This window comes from Juglans microcarpa x Juglans regia, chromosome 8D (genome assembly GCF_004785595.1).
Source record: "Juglans microcarpa x Juglans regia isolate MS1-56 chromosome 8D, Jm3101_v1.0, whole genome shotgun sequence".
Lineage (NCBI taxonomy): Eukaryota > Viridiplantae > Streptophyta > Magnoliopsida > Fagales > Juglandaceae > Juglans > Juglans microcarpa x Juglans regia.
This window is the reverse complement of record NC_054608.1, coordinates 2,457,146-2,474,433: the sequence shown is the minus strand read 5'-3', so window position 1 is coordinate 2,474,433 and position 17,288 is coordinate 2,457,146. Positions and strand designations below refer to the sequence as shown.

At 34.1% G+C, this 17,288-nt stretch overlaps 2 protein-coding genes across 4 annotated transcripts; one reads left to right on the top strand and one right to left on the bottom strand.

The window, feature by feature from the left end:
- The first annotated feature begins 2,390 nt into the window (after nt 1–2,390).
- LOC121242081 (vacuolar protein sorting-associated protein 45 homolog) lies at nt 2,391–12,376 on the top strand. Of its 3 annotated transcripts, none has more exons than XM_041139982.1 (13): nt 2,391–2,654; nt 3,778–3,979; nt 4,103–4,182; nt 6,756–6,983; nt 7,091–7,216; nt 7,333–7,413; nt 7,505–7,646; nt 7,766–7,944; nt 9,334–9,489; nt 9,628–9,735; nt 9,810–9,931; nt 11,282–11,413; nt 11,962–12,376. In XM_041139982.1, exons 1-13 carry the CDS (start codon nt 2,565–2,567, stop codon nt 12,020–12,022), a joined length of 1,707 nt encoding a protein of 568 aa, XP_040995916.1. In that variant the 5' UTR covers nt 2,391–2,564; the 3' UTR covers nt 12,023–12,376. The 3 variants fall into 3 exon arrangements, with proteins under 3 accessions (XP_040995916.1, XP_040995915.1, XP_040995917.1); XM_041139981.1 differs by having other exon boundaries at nt 2,394–2,654; nt 7,766–7,956; XM_041139983.1 differs by lacking the exon at nt 2,391–2,654 and having other exon boundaries at nt 3,847–3,979; nt 4,098–4,182; nt 7,766–7,956.
- A 3,671-nt stretch (nt 12,377–16,047) lies between these two features.
- Nucleotides 16,048–17,288, bottom strand: LOC121242080. Its single transcript, XM_041139980.1, has 3 exons — nt 17,074–17,288; nt 16,734–16,923; nt 16,048–16,623 (listed from the first exon to the last, which is right to left on the bottom strand). The coding sequence occupies exons 1-3, from the start codon at nt 17,206–17,208 to the stop codon at nt 16,292–16,294; spliced, it is 657 nt and encodes a 218-aa protein (XP_040995914.1). The 5' UTR covers nt 17,209–17,288; the 3' UTR covers nt 16,048–16,291.

The window sequence follows — 17,288 nt, the reverse complement described above, 5'->3', positions numbered from 1 at the left end:
AAGGTTGTGGGTCTCACATGTAAAAAAGTTTTGAGTTGAGATGAGTTTCGTAATTTGAGAGTTAGGTGTTTGGATGTTAGACTCAACTTAAAATTAGACTGAACTGAATTGATCTCAATTGACTCTATCAACCAAACGGGACCTAAATGTTAAAGTAATTTTCTAGAATCCACATTTATTTTTGTAGTGAGATATTTATGTAACTTTGAGTGTTGGACACACTTACACATGTAGAATGACACGTCACTCTTTCTTTCCTAGCCATCACACCTCACCATTTCCTATGATGACCACATACGCTCCATTCACATACTTATATCATTCCATGAACTTAGAATTTCCATTACATTTATAGGCAATCTTACTCATTTTTCTTGTGCAAATTCGTACCCCGGCTCATGAAAAGTCATGCTTATCTTGTTGGATAAGTGTGAGAATGCATTTGAACCATCTCCCAACCTCTATATATACCCTAGCCTAACTTCCAAGCAAAGAGAGAGTGATATCTAGTCTTGCTCAACTTTTCTCTATCTTGTGCAAGTATTGTCCTACCCTAGTTATTTTCTATATTGATGTATTGTTTCTATCAATAAGAAGTACATTTTCCTTTAGTTTGATCTTTCTTCTATCCTAAGGTTGTGAGTCCTTGGGCTAGTGTAATTTTATTACACTACTTGAGAATTGGTTGTTCCATATATCGGAAACCATATTTCTCTTCAAAATCATCAAGACAACCCACCTTTGACAGTAGTTGTAGTAGTTAAATATAAAGACATCAACATCAACTGGATTATAAATCCCAAAAAGAAAAAAAAATGTAATTTTAATGAATATAAATCGTGGTAACCAAGGCATTTAGCCCCAAAATGTATTGAAAATGCACAAAAATTTATGCAGCCAGATGAGGAAACTGGTATAAATATACTTTGAAAATGGAGTTTTGCTACACAACTTCCATCACACTCCACACTCTATATTTTTTTAAATTTTTAAATCTTTTAATATTTTTTTAAAATTTTTTTGAGTTTATTCTTTTTAAATTATTTCAAATTTTTTATTCATTATTCATATAATAAATATATAATAAAAAAATTAAAAAAATTAAAAAAAAATATAGAATGTAAAGTGTGACAAGGTTGTAAAGATTTATTCTTGAAAAGAATGGTATAGAGTGAAGTACATGAAAGTCATCAAACTGGATACAACAAAAGATTAAAGCAGAAGAAGATGATAAAAAAAGGTGCTGAATTATGTCCTCTAAATGAGACAGTATGAAAATATTTTTCTGACAAAAAAAAAAGAGAAAGAAAAAAGAAAGGGACTGCATCACAAAGAAGAGAGAGATGTGGTAGTAACTGCAGGCAATGCTACAGCAACAATATATAGCATTATCTATTTAATTGTTTTCGAAAAATAATATGTTGTAGAGTGTGCACCGTACATTTCTTTTAAAAAAAGTGAATAAATATAAAATTTATATAAAAAAATTATTTTTTTAAAAGTAAATCCTATTTTTTTAAAAGAGAAATACGTGACATTTACACGACCCATGATTATATGTAATATTATTCATTATTTTCATCTAGTTGCCCTAACATACCCTCCCAAAAACCCTCAAAACATGTCCCCAAACACTTGTCTTTTATCTTAATTTTTCAATTGCCTTGAGTGTAATTTACTTTCTCAGCTTGCCTTCGATCCCACTCGATTGCTGCCTTTTGCTTAGACCTCAGCTAACAAAATTATTGCACATTGTTCAGCATGGCATCATGCACCTTCCACCACTGTTTATGTGCAACATCATCACTGTATGTAAGAGCAGGAAATCAATATTTCTAAGTATGAGTTAATTTTATTATAAGCATCCCGTCATTAAATGAATATGGTTTGATTTGATACAATCTAACGTACTATATCAAACCACGTCAATTTTTATGTTTATGTGTGTGATATCTCTTTGTGGCTAAAGTTTTTTTTCTTTTTGGAATTTGACATATAAATTTATTGATAAATTTGAAATACTATCAGTGTACTTGATAAACTTAGAACAAAACACTATCTCATTTGTTTACAAAGATGCAATGAAAGTTAAATAAAATATTATTATAATATTATTTTTAATATTATTTTTGTTTTTATATTTAAAAAAATTGAACTGTTTATAATATTTTATGTGAAATTTTGAGAAAGTTGTAATGATTAAATGAAATTAAAAATTTGAAAAGTAAAGTAAAAAAAAAAACATTAAAATAAATCAATATTGAATATCTTTTTTTTTTCAGATAATAAATTAATCTTTATCAAAAGATTATGTGTCAGATTGGAAAGAAAAAGAAAAGGCAAAACGGTGTGTTTTATTGCCACTGAAACGCTGCGTATTTTGCCACCCCTTCGTTCACGGTTCGCTCGTCGCAGATCTGACACGCATACTCTGTCTCTCTCTAACTTCGATAAGCTGCTCCTGAACCCATTAAGCCGGCGATTCAGCTCTACAACCACCGTCGAGTCTCGGTCATCATCATCATCAGAAGAAGATCATAACCGTTGGATCTTAGTGGAAGAACATGGTGCTAGTAGCGGCCGTGCGTGATTACATCAACCGGATGTTGCAGGACATCTCGGGCATGAAGGTCCTCATCCTCGATTCTCACACGGTATCTATCATTCCTCGCATACCTTATTCTTTTTATTTCTTTAATTAATCAAATCCACCTCCTGCTTTGAAGTATCGGAGTTTAATATTTTATGTTTGCTTGGAATGGAGTGCTTCATTGAAATTTAGTTATACTAAGTGAGTGATATAATGCTAACTTGAACAGAGGGTTTCCTTTTCTTTCTTTTTTATTCTTGTTTAATCTTTTTTATTATTTATTTTGTTTGTTTGTTACCGGGACTAATACAAGATGAAATTTGAGATAGAAATTCTCGACCGTGTTGCTCAGAGGATACTTTCTCGCTAGAGTAGCTGGTGATTCTATTGAGTTTTATTTATGAGTTCACCAAGTCGGTGTTCGTAATGGAATGCCAATCATAAAAATTCAATTTTCATGGAGAAAATAACGGCTTGGGATGTGTTCGAATATCCTGCGAAGATGAATATGAAAATTCTTGATTTTATTGCGAATCTCGGGCTGGGATGTCTATGGATCTTTTCTCTCCAAGAGAGCAATTACAAGAACAAATGGCACCAAAGCCTCACTAACCTTAGCAAAATTATGTACAGCAATGGCGCCGAGTTTATTTTTATTAATAAAACCCTACTCCATGATGAACTTTTAGCATGAATTTCTATTTGGGCTGTTCAATGTTCATGATGGGGAAAAAAAGTCCATGCCCCCCTTGTTGTGTTTTTGAAGCTTCGCCTTCAATCAATACTGTTTACTATTAGTTGTGTGGGAAACAAGGGGTTGGGGTAGTTACAGTGACTTGCTTGCTTTTGGGAGGCATGTTTTGTCCCAATAGGCCTCGGTGTATATTGGATAGGTTTCTAATTTCTCCCTCTTGGGCCATGTTCATTAGGGGCTCTCTATTATGGGCTAGGTGTTCTCTCTTGTATACACCTAGTGTACTTGGTTATGCCTATTGATATTAATTTATTTTTACTTATAAAAAAAAAATACTGTTTACATTTGATTTTGAGGTGGAATTGAGTGAATTTTTTAATTCAAGTCCTTCATTAAAAAAAAATTAATGTCACTTTACTTTATTGGATCGAGATCAGTTATAGTTGGTTAAGCAAGAAGTATACATCTGGGTCTTGATGATGATGATTTGCAGGTTAGTATAGTTAGTGTTGCATACTCCCAATCTGAGCTTCTTCAGAAAGAAGTGTTCTTAGTAGAGTTGGTAGATTCCATTTCCAAGTCAAATGAATCAATGTCCCATCTGAAGGCAGTTTTCTTCCTCCGGCCCACATCAGAGAATATCCAGCATTTGCGGCGCCAGCTAGCTAGTCCTAGATTTGGAGAGTACCACCTATGTAAGTTTCTTAAAACTTTGAGAGAATGTACAGAAATCTGCATTTGAAATTTCGAACTTTTAGTTAGTTATTGTTAGCTATTGATTTGGAGCTCCTTTTTTTTTAATTCCAATCTTAGTACAGTTGTCTCCAACATGTTGAAGGATACACAGATCCATATTTTAGCTGATTCAGATGAACAGGAAGTTGTCCAGCAGGTTCAGGTAATTTTTTTTTTATAAGTAATAAAAAATTTATTAATGCAAGTAGATAGGCATAACCCAAGTACACAGGAAGAATACAAGCGGAAACACCTAAATACAAGCTATGAAACTAGGAACTAGCAAAGTCTAAGAAGGAAACATTTAAAGAATCCCCATTTAGTACAAGAGTATTCGCCCAAAAACAAAGAGTTCGAAAGAAAAACTCTCTAATTTCTCCCAACGAGCGAGCTCTGTCATCAAAACAGCGTCCACATTCCTTTCTAGCCACAAACACCACATTAGACATAGAGGTATCATCTTCCAAATATCAGCAATGTGATGGCTGCCCATAGATCCTTTCCAACAAGCCAATAGATCCACCACTCTCATGGGCATCATCCAAGCAATACCCAACCTGCTGAGAATCTCTTCCCAAAAAGTCTTTGCAACCTCACAATGCAAAAACAAATGATCAACCAACTCCCCATCTTTCTTGCAAAAATAACACCAGTCCAGGCATATTATACCTCTTTTCCTCAAATTATCCGTTCTTAGAATCTTCCCGAGTGACACCAACCCGCAGAAAAAAGCAACTTTGGTCGGAACCTTGGATTTCCAAATACACTTCGAGGGAAATTGGTTGGCACAATGACACGTCAGCACTTTATAATAAGAGCTGACACAGAAAATTTAATTTCCAGCGTGTCTCCAGAACATTCTGTCCTCTCCTCCTGCACCATTTTAGTGTCATACAGTCTACTGAAAAAATCAGTAATAATCAGCACTTCCCAATCATGAACATCTCTAAAAAATCTCACATTTCATTGGGGAATATTATTGGAAAAATATACAGAATCAGCAACAGTGGCATCCTTGTCTCTTGCCATTCTAAATAGGGAAGGAAAAGCATTTTTGAGAATCAATTCCCCACTCCAAAGATCATGCCAAAAGCGAATCCTATCTCCTCCTCCAGCCTTAAAGGAAACATGTTTAGCAAATGCCCCCAACCATTCCGTATGTACTTCCACAAGCCCACACCATACACACTTCTAACTTCATTAGAACACCAACACCCCCGTGCCCTCCCATATTTAACATCAATAATATTTTTCCATAACACATCCTTCTCTAATTGATATCTCCAAAGCCACTTTCCAAGAAGAGCTTCATTAAAAAGCCTCAAATTATGGATCCCCAAACCCCCACAAGTAACTTATGAGCAGACTTTATCCCAACTTACTAGATGGAGCTTCTTGTCATCACCAAGACCACCCCACGAAAAACTATGAAAGATTCTTTCAATTCTACAAGCCACCCCAACGGGCAAAGGGAAGAGGGAGAGAAAATACATTGGGAGATTGGACAGCGTACTTTTAATCAGAGTAATTCTTCCTGCTTTGGATAAATAAATCATTTTCCACCCAACTAACCTTCTTTCTATTTTCTCAACCACTCCATCCCAAATCGACAAAGACTTATAAGGGGCACCCAAGGGAAGGCCTAGATATTTCATGGGAAACAACGAGATCTTACAACCCAAAATGTTTGGCAAGTCCCTAGAATTAGCCCATGGGAACAAATTCTGACTTAGATAAGTTGACTCTAAGCCCAGAAACAGCTTCAAAGTATAATAAAAGAGCTCTCAACTATCGAAGATGGTCATGATTAGGGTCGTTGAAAATAAGAGTATCATCAGCGAATAGAAGATGTGAGACCTTGATACTACCAGAAGAGACTCCACCCACCAAAAAACCCGACATAAGATTTCCGTCTACAACTGCGTCAATCATTCTAGTCAAAGCATCCAAGAAAATTATAAAGAGGAAAGGAAACAAGGGATCCCCTTGTCTCAAACCTCAAGAACTAGTGAAAAATCCATCCGGGGAACCATTCACCAAGATTGAAAATCTGATTGTTGAAATACAATGTCTGATCCATGCACACCATTTCTCTCCAAAGCCATGTCTCCCAAGTAAATACAAAGAAATTCCCAGTTGACATGATCAAAAGCCTTTTCCATGTCCAGCTTAACTAGGATTCCAAGAACTCCCTCTCTAAGTCTGCTTTCCAAACATTCATTGGCAACTAAAACTGAATCAAGAATTTGTCTCCCCCTAATTAATGCATTCTGATTTTTTGAGATGATCTTTACCGTCACCATACTCATACGGTTGGCGAGAACCTTTGATATGATCTTATAGACCCTGTTGATCAAACTTATAGGTAATTCTTCTACTGGCTAATACTGTATTGCATTTTTTTCATTTCGATTTTTTCGGTTTAGGTACTCAGAAAAAAACATGTTGAACAATGATTAGGAATTCTATCATAGTTATCTTCAAGAAAACAGGAGGAAAAAATTGAAAAAAAAAAAATAAGGTAAACTTATCATCTCATCAGGATGTTGTTGTCATGGGCTTTACAAATATTGGATTGGTTTGAGCATAGTCACTGCATGGTTATTCACTTATTTGTGGACTTTAGCTGTATAAATCATTCTCTGATGCTTGAGAATGTTTTTGCACTTGACATGGTTGTCGTGTTACCTCATATTCGATTCCACCTAAAATATGATCCTTCTCTTGATCTTGCAGGAATTTTATGCGGACTTTGTAGCAATTGATACTTACCATTTCGCTTTGAATGTGCCATCAAATCACATCTATATGCTCCCAGCTGTTGTAGATCCTTCAAATTTGCAGCACTTCTGTGATCGAGTTGTTGATGGTATTGCAGCTATTTTCTTGGCACTAAAAAGAAGACCTATTATTCGATATCAAAGGACCTCTGATATTGCAAAGAGGATAGCACAAGAAACAGCAGTAAGTAAAGTAAACCACAAGAAGTTATAGTGTGATCTGTATATGAATGTTGCGTATTCTGTTTTCCAATTAGAAACCTAATTTGTATACATTTTGGGGTGTAACAGAAACTGATGTACCAGCAGGAAAGTGGGCTATTTGATTTCAGGCGAACAGAAATTTCTCCATTGTTGCTGGTAGTTGATAGGAGGGATGATCCTGTAACCCCGTTGCTGAATCAGTGGACATACCAGGTATAAGTTGTTATGACTATAACCTTGCCATTTTAACAATAAAAGCCTCATTTATTTTGATATAACGAGGATGGTTTCGATATGTGTGCAACTCATTTTTCCCATCTGTTCTGTAGGCAATGGTTCATGAGTTGATAGGTATTCAAGACAACAAGGTGGATTTGAGAAACATTGGCAAATTGCCGCAGGATCAACAGGTTGAGTTGTGTTTTCCTTTTGTAGTGCCCATATTTAATTCTATGTTTTGCATTACTAAGAAAATGGTCTTTGTTCAACTCATGCTTATAGGAGGTCGTGTTGTCAGCAGAACAAGATGCCTTTTTCAAAGCTAACATGTATGAGAATTTTGGGGATATTGGAATGAATATCAAGCGATTGGTGGATGAATTTCAGCAGATTGCAAAGAGTAACCAGAACATTCAGACAATAGGTTCGTATGAGGCTTAATTATTTCAGAGTTGCAGCATATTAAATTACTAAATTAATGTGAGATGCAGTGACTTGAGGTATAACATTTGGTCCTTTTTTTTTTTTTAATTATTTCTGCAGAAGACATGGCCAAATTTGTTGACAACTACCCTGAGTACAGAAAAATGCAAGGAAATGTTTCAAAGCATGTGACTTTGGTCACAGAAATGAGCAAGATAGTTGAAGAGCGGAAACTTATGTTAGTTTCGCAAACAGAACAGGATTTGGCTTGCAATGGTGGTCAAGTGGCAGCTTTTGAGGTTTTCTCTAAAGTTTGTTTATATTGACTTCATGTTTATCCATGAACCTACTAAGATCTACATGTTTTTTAGATAATTTTTTTTTATCAGTAAATAATAATTTTATTGATCATAGAAAATAGGTAGAGTCAAGTTCATCTGGCGTATACAAGAGTAATGCCTATACTTGGTGGGCTAGGGATACAAGGAAGTCATTGATATTCATGGCATTGAAGTCTATTACAGTTGACCAATGAATTAAAGTGTTAAAGAAAAACATTCCTTTTTTTTTATCGGTAAATACGAATTTTATTAAAGAAAGGCAAAGCCAGGTACACGGAACATATACAAGAGCAACACCTGGGCATTGGTGTCTAAAGATACAAGGAAATCATGTACGTTCATGCCATTAAAGTCTATTACAATCGACCAATGGAATAAAGTTTGAAGAAAAAAGGTTCTAAGCTCGTCCATTGTCCGTTCACGATCCTCAAAGTTGCGACCATTCATCTCGATCCAGATGCACCACCATAGATAGATTGGAATCATCTTCCACATAGCTGCAATTTGAGAATTACCCCAGAGGCCTTGCCAGCTGGCCAAAAATTCAGCAACCCTTCTTGGCATCATCCAAAGGAGCCCCGCTCTAGCAAAGATATCATTCCACAAACTCATAGCCATGTCACAATGCAATAATAGGTGATCCTCAAACTCCCCACTTTTCTTGCACATGTAACACCAATCCAACACAATGCATCAGCATTTCCTTAGATTATCTAAGGTGAGAATCTTCCCTAGTGAAGCTGTCCATACAAAAAAAGAAGTTTTTAGAGGGGCCTTAGTCTTCATGTTCTTCCATGGGAACACTCTTGTAGAATGTTTCATTAGGGACTTATTGTATGACCAGACGGTAAATCTTCCCTTCTTGGACAGTGACCACATCATCGTCCCATGGAAGAACATTCTAAGCTCGTCCATTGACCGCTTGCAATCTTCAAAGCTTCTTTCATTCCTTTTTTTTAGATGATTTTATTTTAAAATAATTAAAATATAATTATTATTTTACCAGTATATGATCATGAACAAAGTGCAAGCACTAGATTTGCGTTAGCTTACTTGTATGAACTTTCATAGGTGATTAGAGGTATATGACAGCAACTCCACGGAATTAATACAACATTATCATAAGAAATAGATTGCTTAGGTTTGATTCTACCTGATTGGAATTTCTACATTACTGAATTACAAGGTCTTTAGAAATGTTGTTGGTTTAGGTATCATGTTATGTGCCTTCAAATTACTTTCTCAAACAAACTGTTCGTTTACTGATACTGACTTGAAGGTAGAGTCAGAAACATATGGATAAGGTTCGACTGTTTAGCTAACCTTTGCTGTCAAACATTTTTGCAGGCGGTGACAAATCTTTTAAATAATGAGCGTATATCTGACATTGACCGGCTGCGATTAGTGATGCTATATGCTTTGCGCTATGAGAAGGAAAGCCCTGTTCAATTGATGCAGCTTTTCAACAAACTGGCTTCTCAGTCTCCGAAGTACAAACCAGGGGTAAAATAACCAAAACAAGTATCTTTTCTGCATACTTTGACTCTGCATTTGAGCAGCAAATAGGTTGAGAGCTTCTGTTCCATGCTTATGAAAATATGATTCACGGCTTTTCATAACTTGGTCATCATGTTGTAACAGCTTGTCCAGTTCCTCTTGAAGCAAGCCGGAGTTGATAAACGAACTGGGGATCTTTATGGAAATCGGGATCTTCTGAATATTGCTCGTAACATGGCTCGCGGACTGAAGGTTTGTCAGGAAACTGTACTTTCTGCTAGTGGATGTGGTTAGATGCTTATACATCATTTTCCTGCATGCCGTAGGGGGTTGAGAATGTGTACACCCAACACCAACCTCTTTTGTTCCAAACCATGGAAAGTATTAGCAAGGGACGGTTGAAAGATGTGGACTACCCATTTGTTGGCAATCACTTTCAGCAGGGCAGGTTTGTTGCTTAAATAACTGTTTCTTTCCAGTGGGTTTAGCTTATCTCTTGCAATTTAGGAAGGGGATGTGGTCTCTTTTTTATTCACTACGTCAATGTTCTTAGAGGAGACCTCTGGTAGTAAAACTTGCTGATTTTTAACTTTGCTTCAAATCTTGGGGGAACTAGATGCTGAAATGCAACTAATACCTAATGTTGAGCTACTGAAGTAATAAATGGATATATGCAGACATTTATTTTTTTTTTATGAGTAGAATATATGCACAATTATAAAATATACAAAGTCAAGAAGCGCAGTGACAAGATGATGGTGGTTATTTAACTAACTTTACTATTTAGGAATGAGAATGATTTATGAGGAAACACCGACTTCACAAGTGTTCAGAATCTTCTAACTTCTAAATGTACGATTAACAGTGTTGAAAGAAGTTATGTAGGTCCCTAGATGGCTTATTTGAAGCAAACAATACTGTAATGATACATGTATCATGTTGTATCCAATATTTTATGGTAGTTCAGACCCTCTGGGTGAACCATTGCAAAACTAGGCATTTCCATGTCTTGGCGAGTTTGACTCGTGTGCATTTCAGCATAGATGACTATGCTACACATGGTGCCTGGAGCTGGACTCGGGGCACTTTACATTAGACCATTACTTGTTGACAGCTGCATTCTCGGGGGACTTGTGGGTATGTGGGAACCAAGGTGGCTGTGTTCCTTGAATTCGTTTTAAAGGCAGTGCATACGCTATCTGGTTTACCCCCAAAACTTAGATTTTAGTTTCTGTAATGACATCTGTTACCATTGTCATTGCTCTTTCTCAGTTGCTTAAAGATTACTATACTCCGGATGTTCCGTACAAAGTAATAAATTTTACTAGAAAAAGAACGTGCCATAATACATTGTGGTGTGGTGTACATGGGAAATGGTAAGTTGATAAAAATAAAAAATAAAAATAATAATAATAATAATAATAATAAGGGGAAGATTTAAGATCTAAAATTACAGAGGTCTATACAGTCCAAAAACGGAAGTAATAGGAAGCTACAAGTTTACATTAATGTCCAAGCCAGACGTGTATACATACACCTTTACTTTCAATTTTCTCTCCCATTTGACTCAAGTTCTCCTATCACCCCGCCCCCCTTAATTTTTCTGATTTCATCCTACAGTAATGGAATTACAAGCATGGATGGATTGTATTGTAGGATTAGACATAAAGTTTGTCTTCGAAACGATATTTAATATTATCTTATTTAAGTGAAAGTTATGATACAAATAAGATAATTTAAAAATGGCACAAGGTTTCGGGAAATATTGTTTTTATGAGCACACTTTTTCCTTAAGCAGGCCACAGGAAGTTGTCATATTCATTGTTGGAGGGACAACATACGAAGAGTCACGTTCTGTTGCTCTACAAAATGCCAGCAATTCTGGAATTCGTTTTATACTTGGTGGTTCTGTGGTTCTGAATTCTAAGAGGTATGATTCCGAATGATTCTTGTGATTTTTCTTCAATTGCACTTGGATCAAATAGGCATGACAAAAGTTTGTTCTTACTCTGCTAGCCCTCCATCATGCTTGCACACTTGCATTAGCTTTAAATGCTAAGTTCTACTGTTTGCATCTTTCTTGCGTCAGTTGCACAACTCAGAAAGTAGTTGTAGGTTGGCTTGCTAGCTAATTTTACCTTTGTGGAGTTATGTTAATGTTCTCCTTGGGGATCTGGTTTGGCATCATTCATCCACTATAGGTTTGCATGCATAAGTACCATGATTGGTAGCTTTTAAAACTTTAAAGAGGAAGTCAAATGTTTAGAGGTCCGTTCATGCAGATCCAATCCCAACTCAAGCTGGAGAACAGAAGGTGGTTAATAAGTTGATGGCTAACGTAAAATTTTAGTCACACCTACAGAATAAAACGCCTAATAGAAGTACTCATTAACTTTTGGTTATTGATGCTTAAGGTGGTTTCATTCTATCGAAGTAGTTTATTATCTGATCCAATAATCATTTTATCTGAAATTACAGGTTTCTGAAGGACTTGGAAGAAGCTCAGAGGATAGCTCGTTCTAGCCCTGCTGTGGTGTGAAGCCAGCCAGCCATATGTAGCACCTTGAGAACCATTTGGTGTAGCTTTATACAGGAGTTTTGTCAGGCAGAGGTACGATTGTTTTTATGAATATTGGAAAGAGAAGCTTGATGAGTTGCCACCAGAATTCCTGCACCAAGATATTCAATATTCATCAAAATCCATTAACAATTGAAATATGAGATCTCAACCAGCAAAACCCCATCATCTACTCATTTTAACTTGTTAGAACGAGTGAAATCAATCATTTACTCTTTTATTCGTTTGTGTAGACCGTTGTTAATATGACCCATTGTGTAGTGAATACTCTGAAAGATACTGTGAAAAGTAGCAGCTGAGCATATGTATGAGCCATGGTTTTTGTTTTCATTTATTACTGTTACTAAAAAAACATTTAAATAATTATTCATCACTTTTTTGTAATTTGATCCAGAATTTACATTTAAATAATTATTCATTACTTTTTTATAATTTGATCAAGAATTTTCGATTGAATTGATAATAGATTGAGTTTCCTCAATGATTAATAAGGCGTCTTGTCTTATTGTAATTTTTCTCTTTCGGTTAGAATCAATTTTGAATTTATTTAACAAAAAATTTGTAGTTACAACTATTTTATAATTTCTACACATTATTTTAATTAAGTATTATTTTTTTAATTTATTTGAATTTTGCCATGAATGTTTAGAAGACAATGATTAAAATTCGAAGGACATGAAATTAAAAGTTTGAACGGTTTATAATTTTTTTTTTAATCATTATAATTTTTTCAAACTTTTGTATAAAATATAAAAAATAATTTAAATTTTTTTAAATTTTAAAATAAAAATTATATTTAAGTTATATATTTTAATAATATTTTAATTTAATTTTTTTACTTTTTATTTTTTAAATTTAATAAAAATCTTAATTTAGATTATTTTATTGCTATTTATAAATTCTTTATTTCGTAAAAAAAAAAAAAAAAAAGTTATTTATCATCCCTACCCTATACTTATCTAGTACACTTCTATATTTAATTTTATTTATTAATAAAAAGTACTCTTATACGGAGAGGACAAATGAGATGCGAAAAAATAAAAACTTGTATTATTTCTTTTGAGTTTTTTCTTTTATAGGCATTTTATTTTATTTTTGTTTAGATACGAGTAAAGAGTCCCTGGATTTTTGTCCTGTGTGAGTGCCTTGAGCCCCACAGAAGGCATCACTCACACAGCAGATAGAGAGAGATCGAGATCTGACTGAAATTCAATTGAATTGAATGCAATATTGAAGTATCATTGATACGGAGCAGAAACGGGCAAGCAAAAACCTGCAAAGCTTTCACGTCAGCCGGTGCCTCAATCCAGAAGATTTCAAATGATGATGAAAAGCCCCAACCCCTCCCTCCTCTCTGTCTGATTACAGGAAGCATGGCTGCCTCCCAGAATCCAGTAGGTCCAGTACAATATGTCATGCCACTGACTCTTTCCTCCCATTAATGGTTGATTTGCACAGCTTCAAACCCATCATTTCTCTTTGGATTTTCTTTTTTTCAAAATATATACTGATATATTATATAATATATATCAGTCATTATTTATTTATATTTAAATGTGAGTATTTTTTTTATAAGATATGATAATATTTTTTATTGAATATAAAATATAAAATAATGAATAATGTGTTGAAAAAAATTTCATTTTCAAATTCCATCTTTTCTGTACTTTTTATTCTTTCTGCTTCAGCTGCTGCTATAAAGTGAGTTCGGATTGGACCTCAACTTTCTCACGTTGGAGTTCTCTCTCTATTTCTGTCTTTGATTCCCTGAATTGTTGCAGAAAATGTGAAACAGTTGCATGTGAAGAAGGAAGGAACCAGCACTAACGTGGAGTTACCAAAAAACAAACACAAAAACTGGTATATATCCCTGTACTAATTCTGAATGACTATCCTTGGCAATTCTCATTTACGAAAAATTTTATTTATTATTTATTTATTTATTATTTTTTATCATCTCATAATATAATATTTTATGATAAATTTATAAATAAAATATAATAAATAATTTTTAATTATCTAATATTATATTATAAAATAATAAAAGAATGATAAAATTTGAGATAATGAATAGCATTCTCCTCTCAAATGACCAAATTTTATGTATATGTTATAGCGTATGCTTCCTTCTACTGTAGTAATATATTTGGAGAAGAGCAGTAATTAAATAGTAATTTTATAAAAATAAATTTATGAAAAATTTTTAATCTATTTTATAATAAGAATAATTTTATAATTTGACATATCATCAAACTATATTAATTTATAAATTTATTTTTATAAAATCTTTTTTTTTTTTACTAACTAGTTTCGACTTTAACATTTTGTATACTTACTAAGATTTCATTTGGTTACGCAGTTCAGATGAGATGAGAGAATATTTTTGTTAAAAATTGAATAAAATAGTATTATAATATTAATTTTTATATTATTTTTATTTTGAGATTTGAAAAGTTGAATAATTTATTATATTTTGTGAGAGAATTTTAGAAAATTATTATGATTATACGAGATGAAATGAGATGAGATAGTTTAATTTTGTATAATCAATCCAACTAGTTTGTTAAGTTTGTACTATTCTTAATAATCATAATTTAATTGTGTTGCAAAGTGTGACACTTTTGTAATTTATAGAAAAAGAGACTTCCAAAACGATACCATCAATGTCTTTCTTACTCTTGATGATAAAAATATATATAAGATAAGGGCATATTGCAGAAGTTAAAATCCAGTTGAATGTCAAGACAACCTTTAAATATGAAATTATATATATATATATATATATATGAGCAGTGCTACCTATAAGCCTCACCCACATCTTATATGATAATCAAAATCTCTATTCTGATGTCATTTAAAATCAGAGCTTATCTTAAAAAATTAATTACAACAATAGAAAAAAGCGTACTCACGAGGGAAAGAATAAAAGAAACAAACAAATATCCAAACCAATTACCTATAAAAGATAATATTTAGGCATCTGAATTTATAACATTCTCCATAAAAGAACTCCTCTTCCTCTCCGCTGCAGAATGTTCGATTTGAACTATACCTACTGACAAGTCCGTCACTACACCACCTTCGAACCATCCAGCGCAATACCTCCAAAGTATCAAAATCCAAAACCCTGATCCAAAAATCAGGCTTTACTGTAATTTCAACTTATATCCTGAAAGATAAAGCCAAGAAATACCAACACATCAACCCTTTGTGGTCTAATCACCGTCAGTTTATTTTCAATCAAGTGCTCCTGTTGTTCGGTAAACTCCTTTTTTTTTTTTTTTTTTTTGTTACGAGAAGAATTAAAATTAAAGTTAAAAAATTAAATAAAATATTATTAAAATATATATTTTTAATATTATTTTTATTTTAAAATTTAAAAAAATTAAAATAATGAGATAAAATAAGATATTTTTTTAAAAAAAACGAGGCCTAGACCTTTTTTTTTTTAATAATTCTGAGAAAAATAACATGTGCTTTTATTGGTTTTCCAGCTTATCCCATGCGTCACGAAAATGATCATGAAGGGTGTCCAAAAACCATCATCCTTTTTGCAGGTTGGCACGCAATCAGTCAGCAGCAAAACCATTTCCATCGTTAGAACAGAAGTTAAAATGAAGGCTGTAACTGTTGAGCTGAGCTTTATAAATAGTAATAAATTAAGTAAATGAAATGAATTAAATAAGATGCTTCTAAAATGAATTTATATATACTTTAATATTAAAATTAATTTAATATTATTTATAAAAAATTAAAATAATTATATAATCCCACGTATAAAAAGGTAAAAATATTATGAATTTTAGGTGTAAGAAAAATAATTTGAATTAATATAAATTTAGTAATTTAAGAATTGAGTTTTTAGTCTGAATTGAATTGATAAAACCTAAATTTTACGACAAAACGAGCCTCAGTGGTGATTACTGGGCACCAGGAATCCATGCATGCAGGATGGCCGGAAATATTAACAGTATCCCAAAACCATGAAATCTGAAGCAGCAAAATACCTGGACAGAGAAGTTTATGGTCTCAACCAACAAAATGGACACAAAAATTCATGAACAGAAGGGATAAACCTCCCCCAAAATCAGTTTCAACTTATATCCCACTTCAAAGAAAGAAAAAATAGAGGAACTATGGGCAAAACTCAAAAAGCATCCCTTGAACTTCTTCATTGGCTCCAAAATTGGTGCTGCCCTTTTGCTTAATGTGGAGGCTTAAACCCAAACCCTAATCCATGTTGGTGATTGGAACTGAGACTTTCTTGTAGTCCTTGGAAAGCCATTTGGACTGCATGTAGCTGGCTTTTCTCCAGGGAGGAATGTGGAGGCCCCTCTCTTTGAGTGATTCTTTTGCAGCTTGGCAAAGTAGAGAGATGATTTTCTTTAGCTTTTCTTCAGTCCCAACAAAGACAGTAGGAATGGCATCAGTTAGCTCCTTGTAGGTTGGTGTAGGCCTTGCAACTTCAAAATGAGACCTAAAATCCATATCTACAATCAGCCTTTCTGGTTTGCCATCACCATTACTATCTCCCACCATGACATCAATGTATTCATAATCACCTGCATATTGCACAACTTAAACAAAGAGCTACATAAGTCAGAACTTGGATTTAGAGAGAGAGAGAGAGAGAGAGAGAGAGAGAGAGGGAGGGAGAGGTAGAGAGAGAGACCTTTAGAGCGACCGAGAGTGCAAACTGAATAAGTTTTGCAGAGAGAAGCTTCATAGCCATCCATTTTCAGTCTTGCCACTAAACTTTTCTTCAGAGGAGTAGGTTCCCTTGCAATTCCCATTTCCTTTACATGCACCAATATTTTCTCTAGGACGTCAACCTCAACCTTTGTAGCCCGTCGAATTATCTCCTAAACACAGCACAAAATGAAAGGGATATCAGACCCCAAAAACAAACAAAATAAGGTAAATTTCGAGTGAAGGAAGACTGAAAACAAGTAAATATGTGTGTGTGTGTGAGAGAGAGAGAGAGAGAGATGTGGAGTTGAGGATAGAGGTACCTGTAAGGTGAGATATGCGTGCTGATCATTGTGAGACATAGTATTTGAAGATGGAGGTGAGATAGGAGAGGCTGACTCTGATTCAATGAAATCTCTGACCATTCGAAGCAGTTCTTCTTCTGATATGCTAGCCATATTCCTTGTGTTTCTTCCAAGGAGATAAGAGACGTTGCGTACAACAAGGCAACCAGCTGCTTTTGTTGCTACTCTCTCTC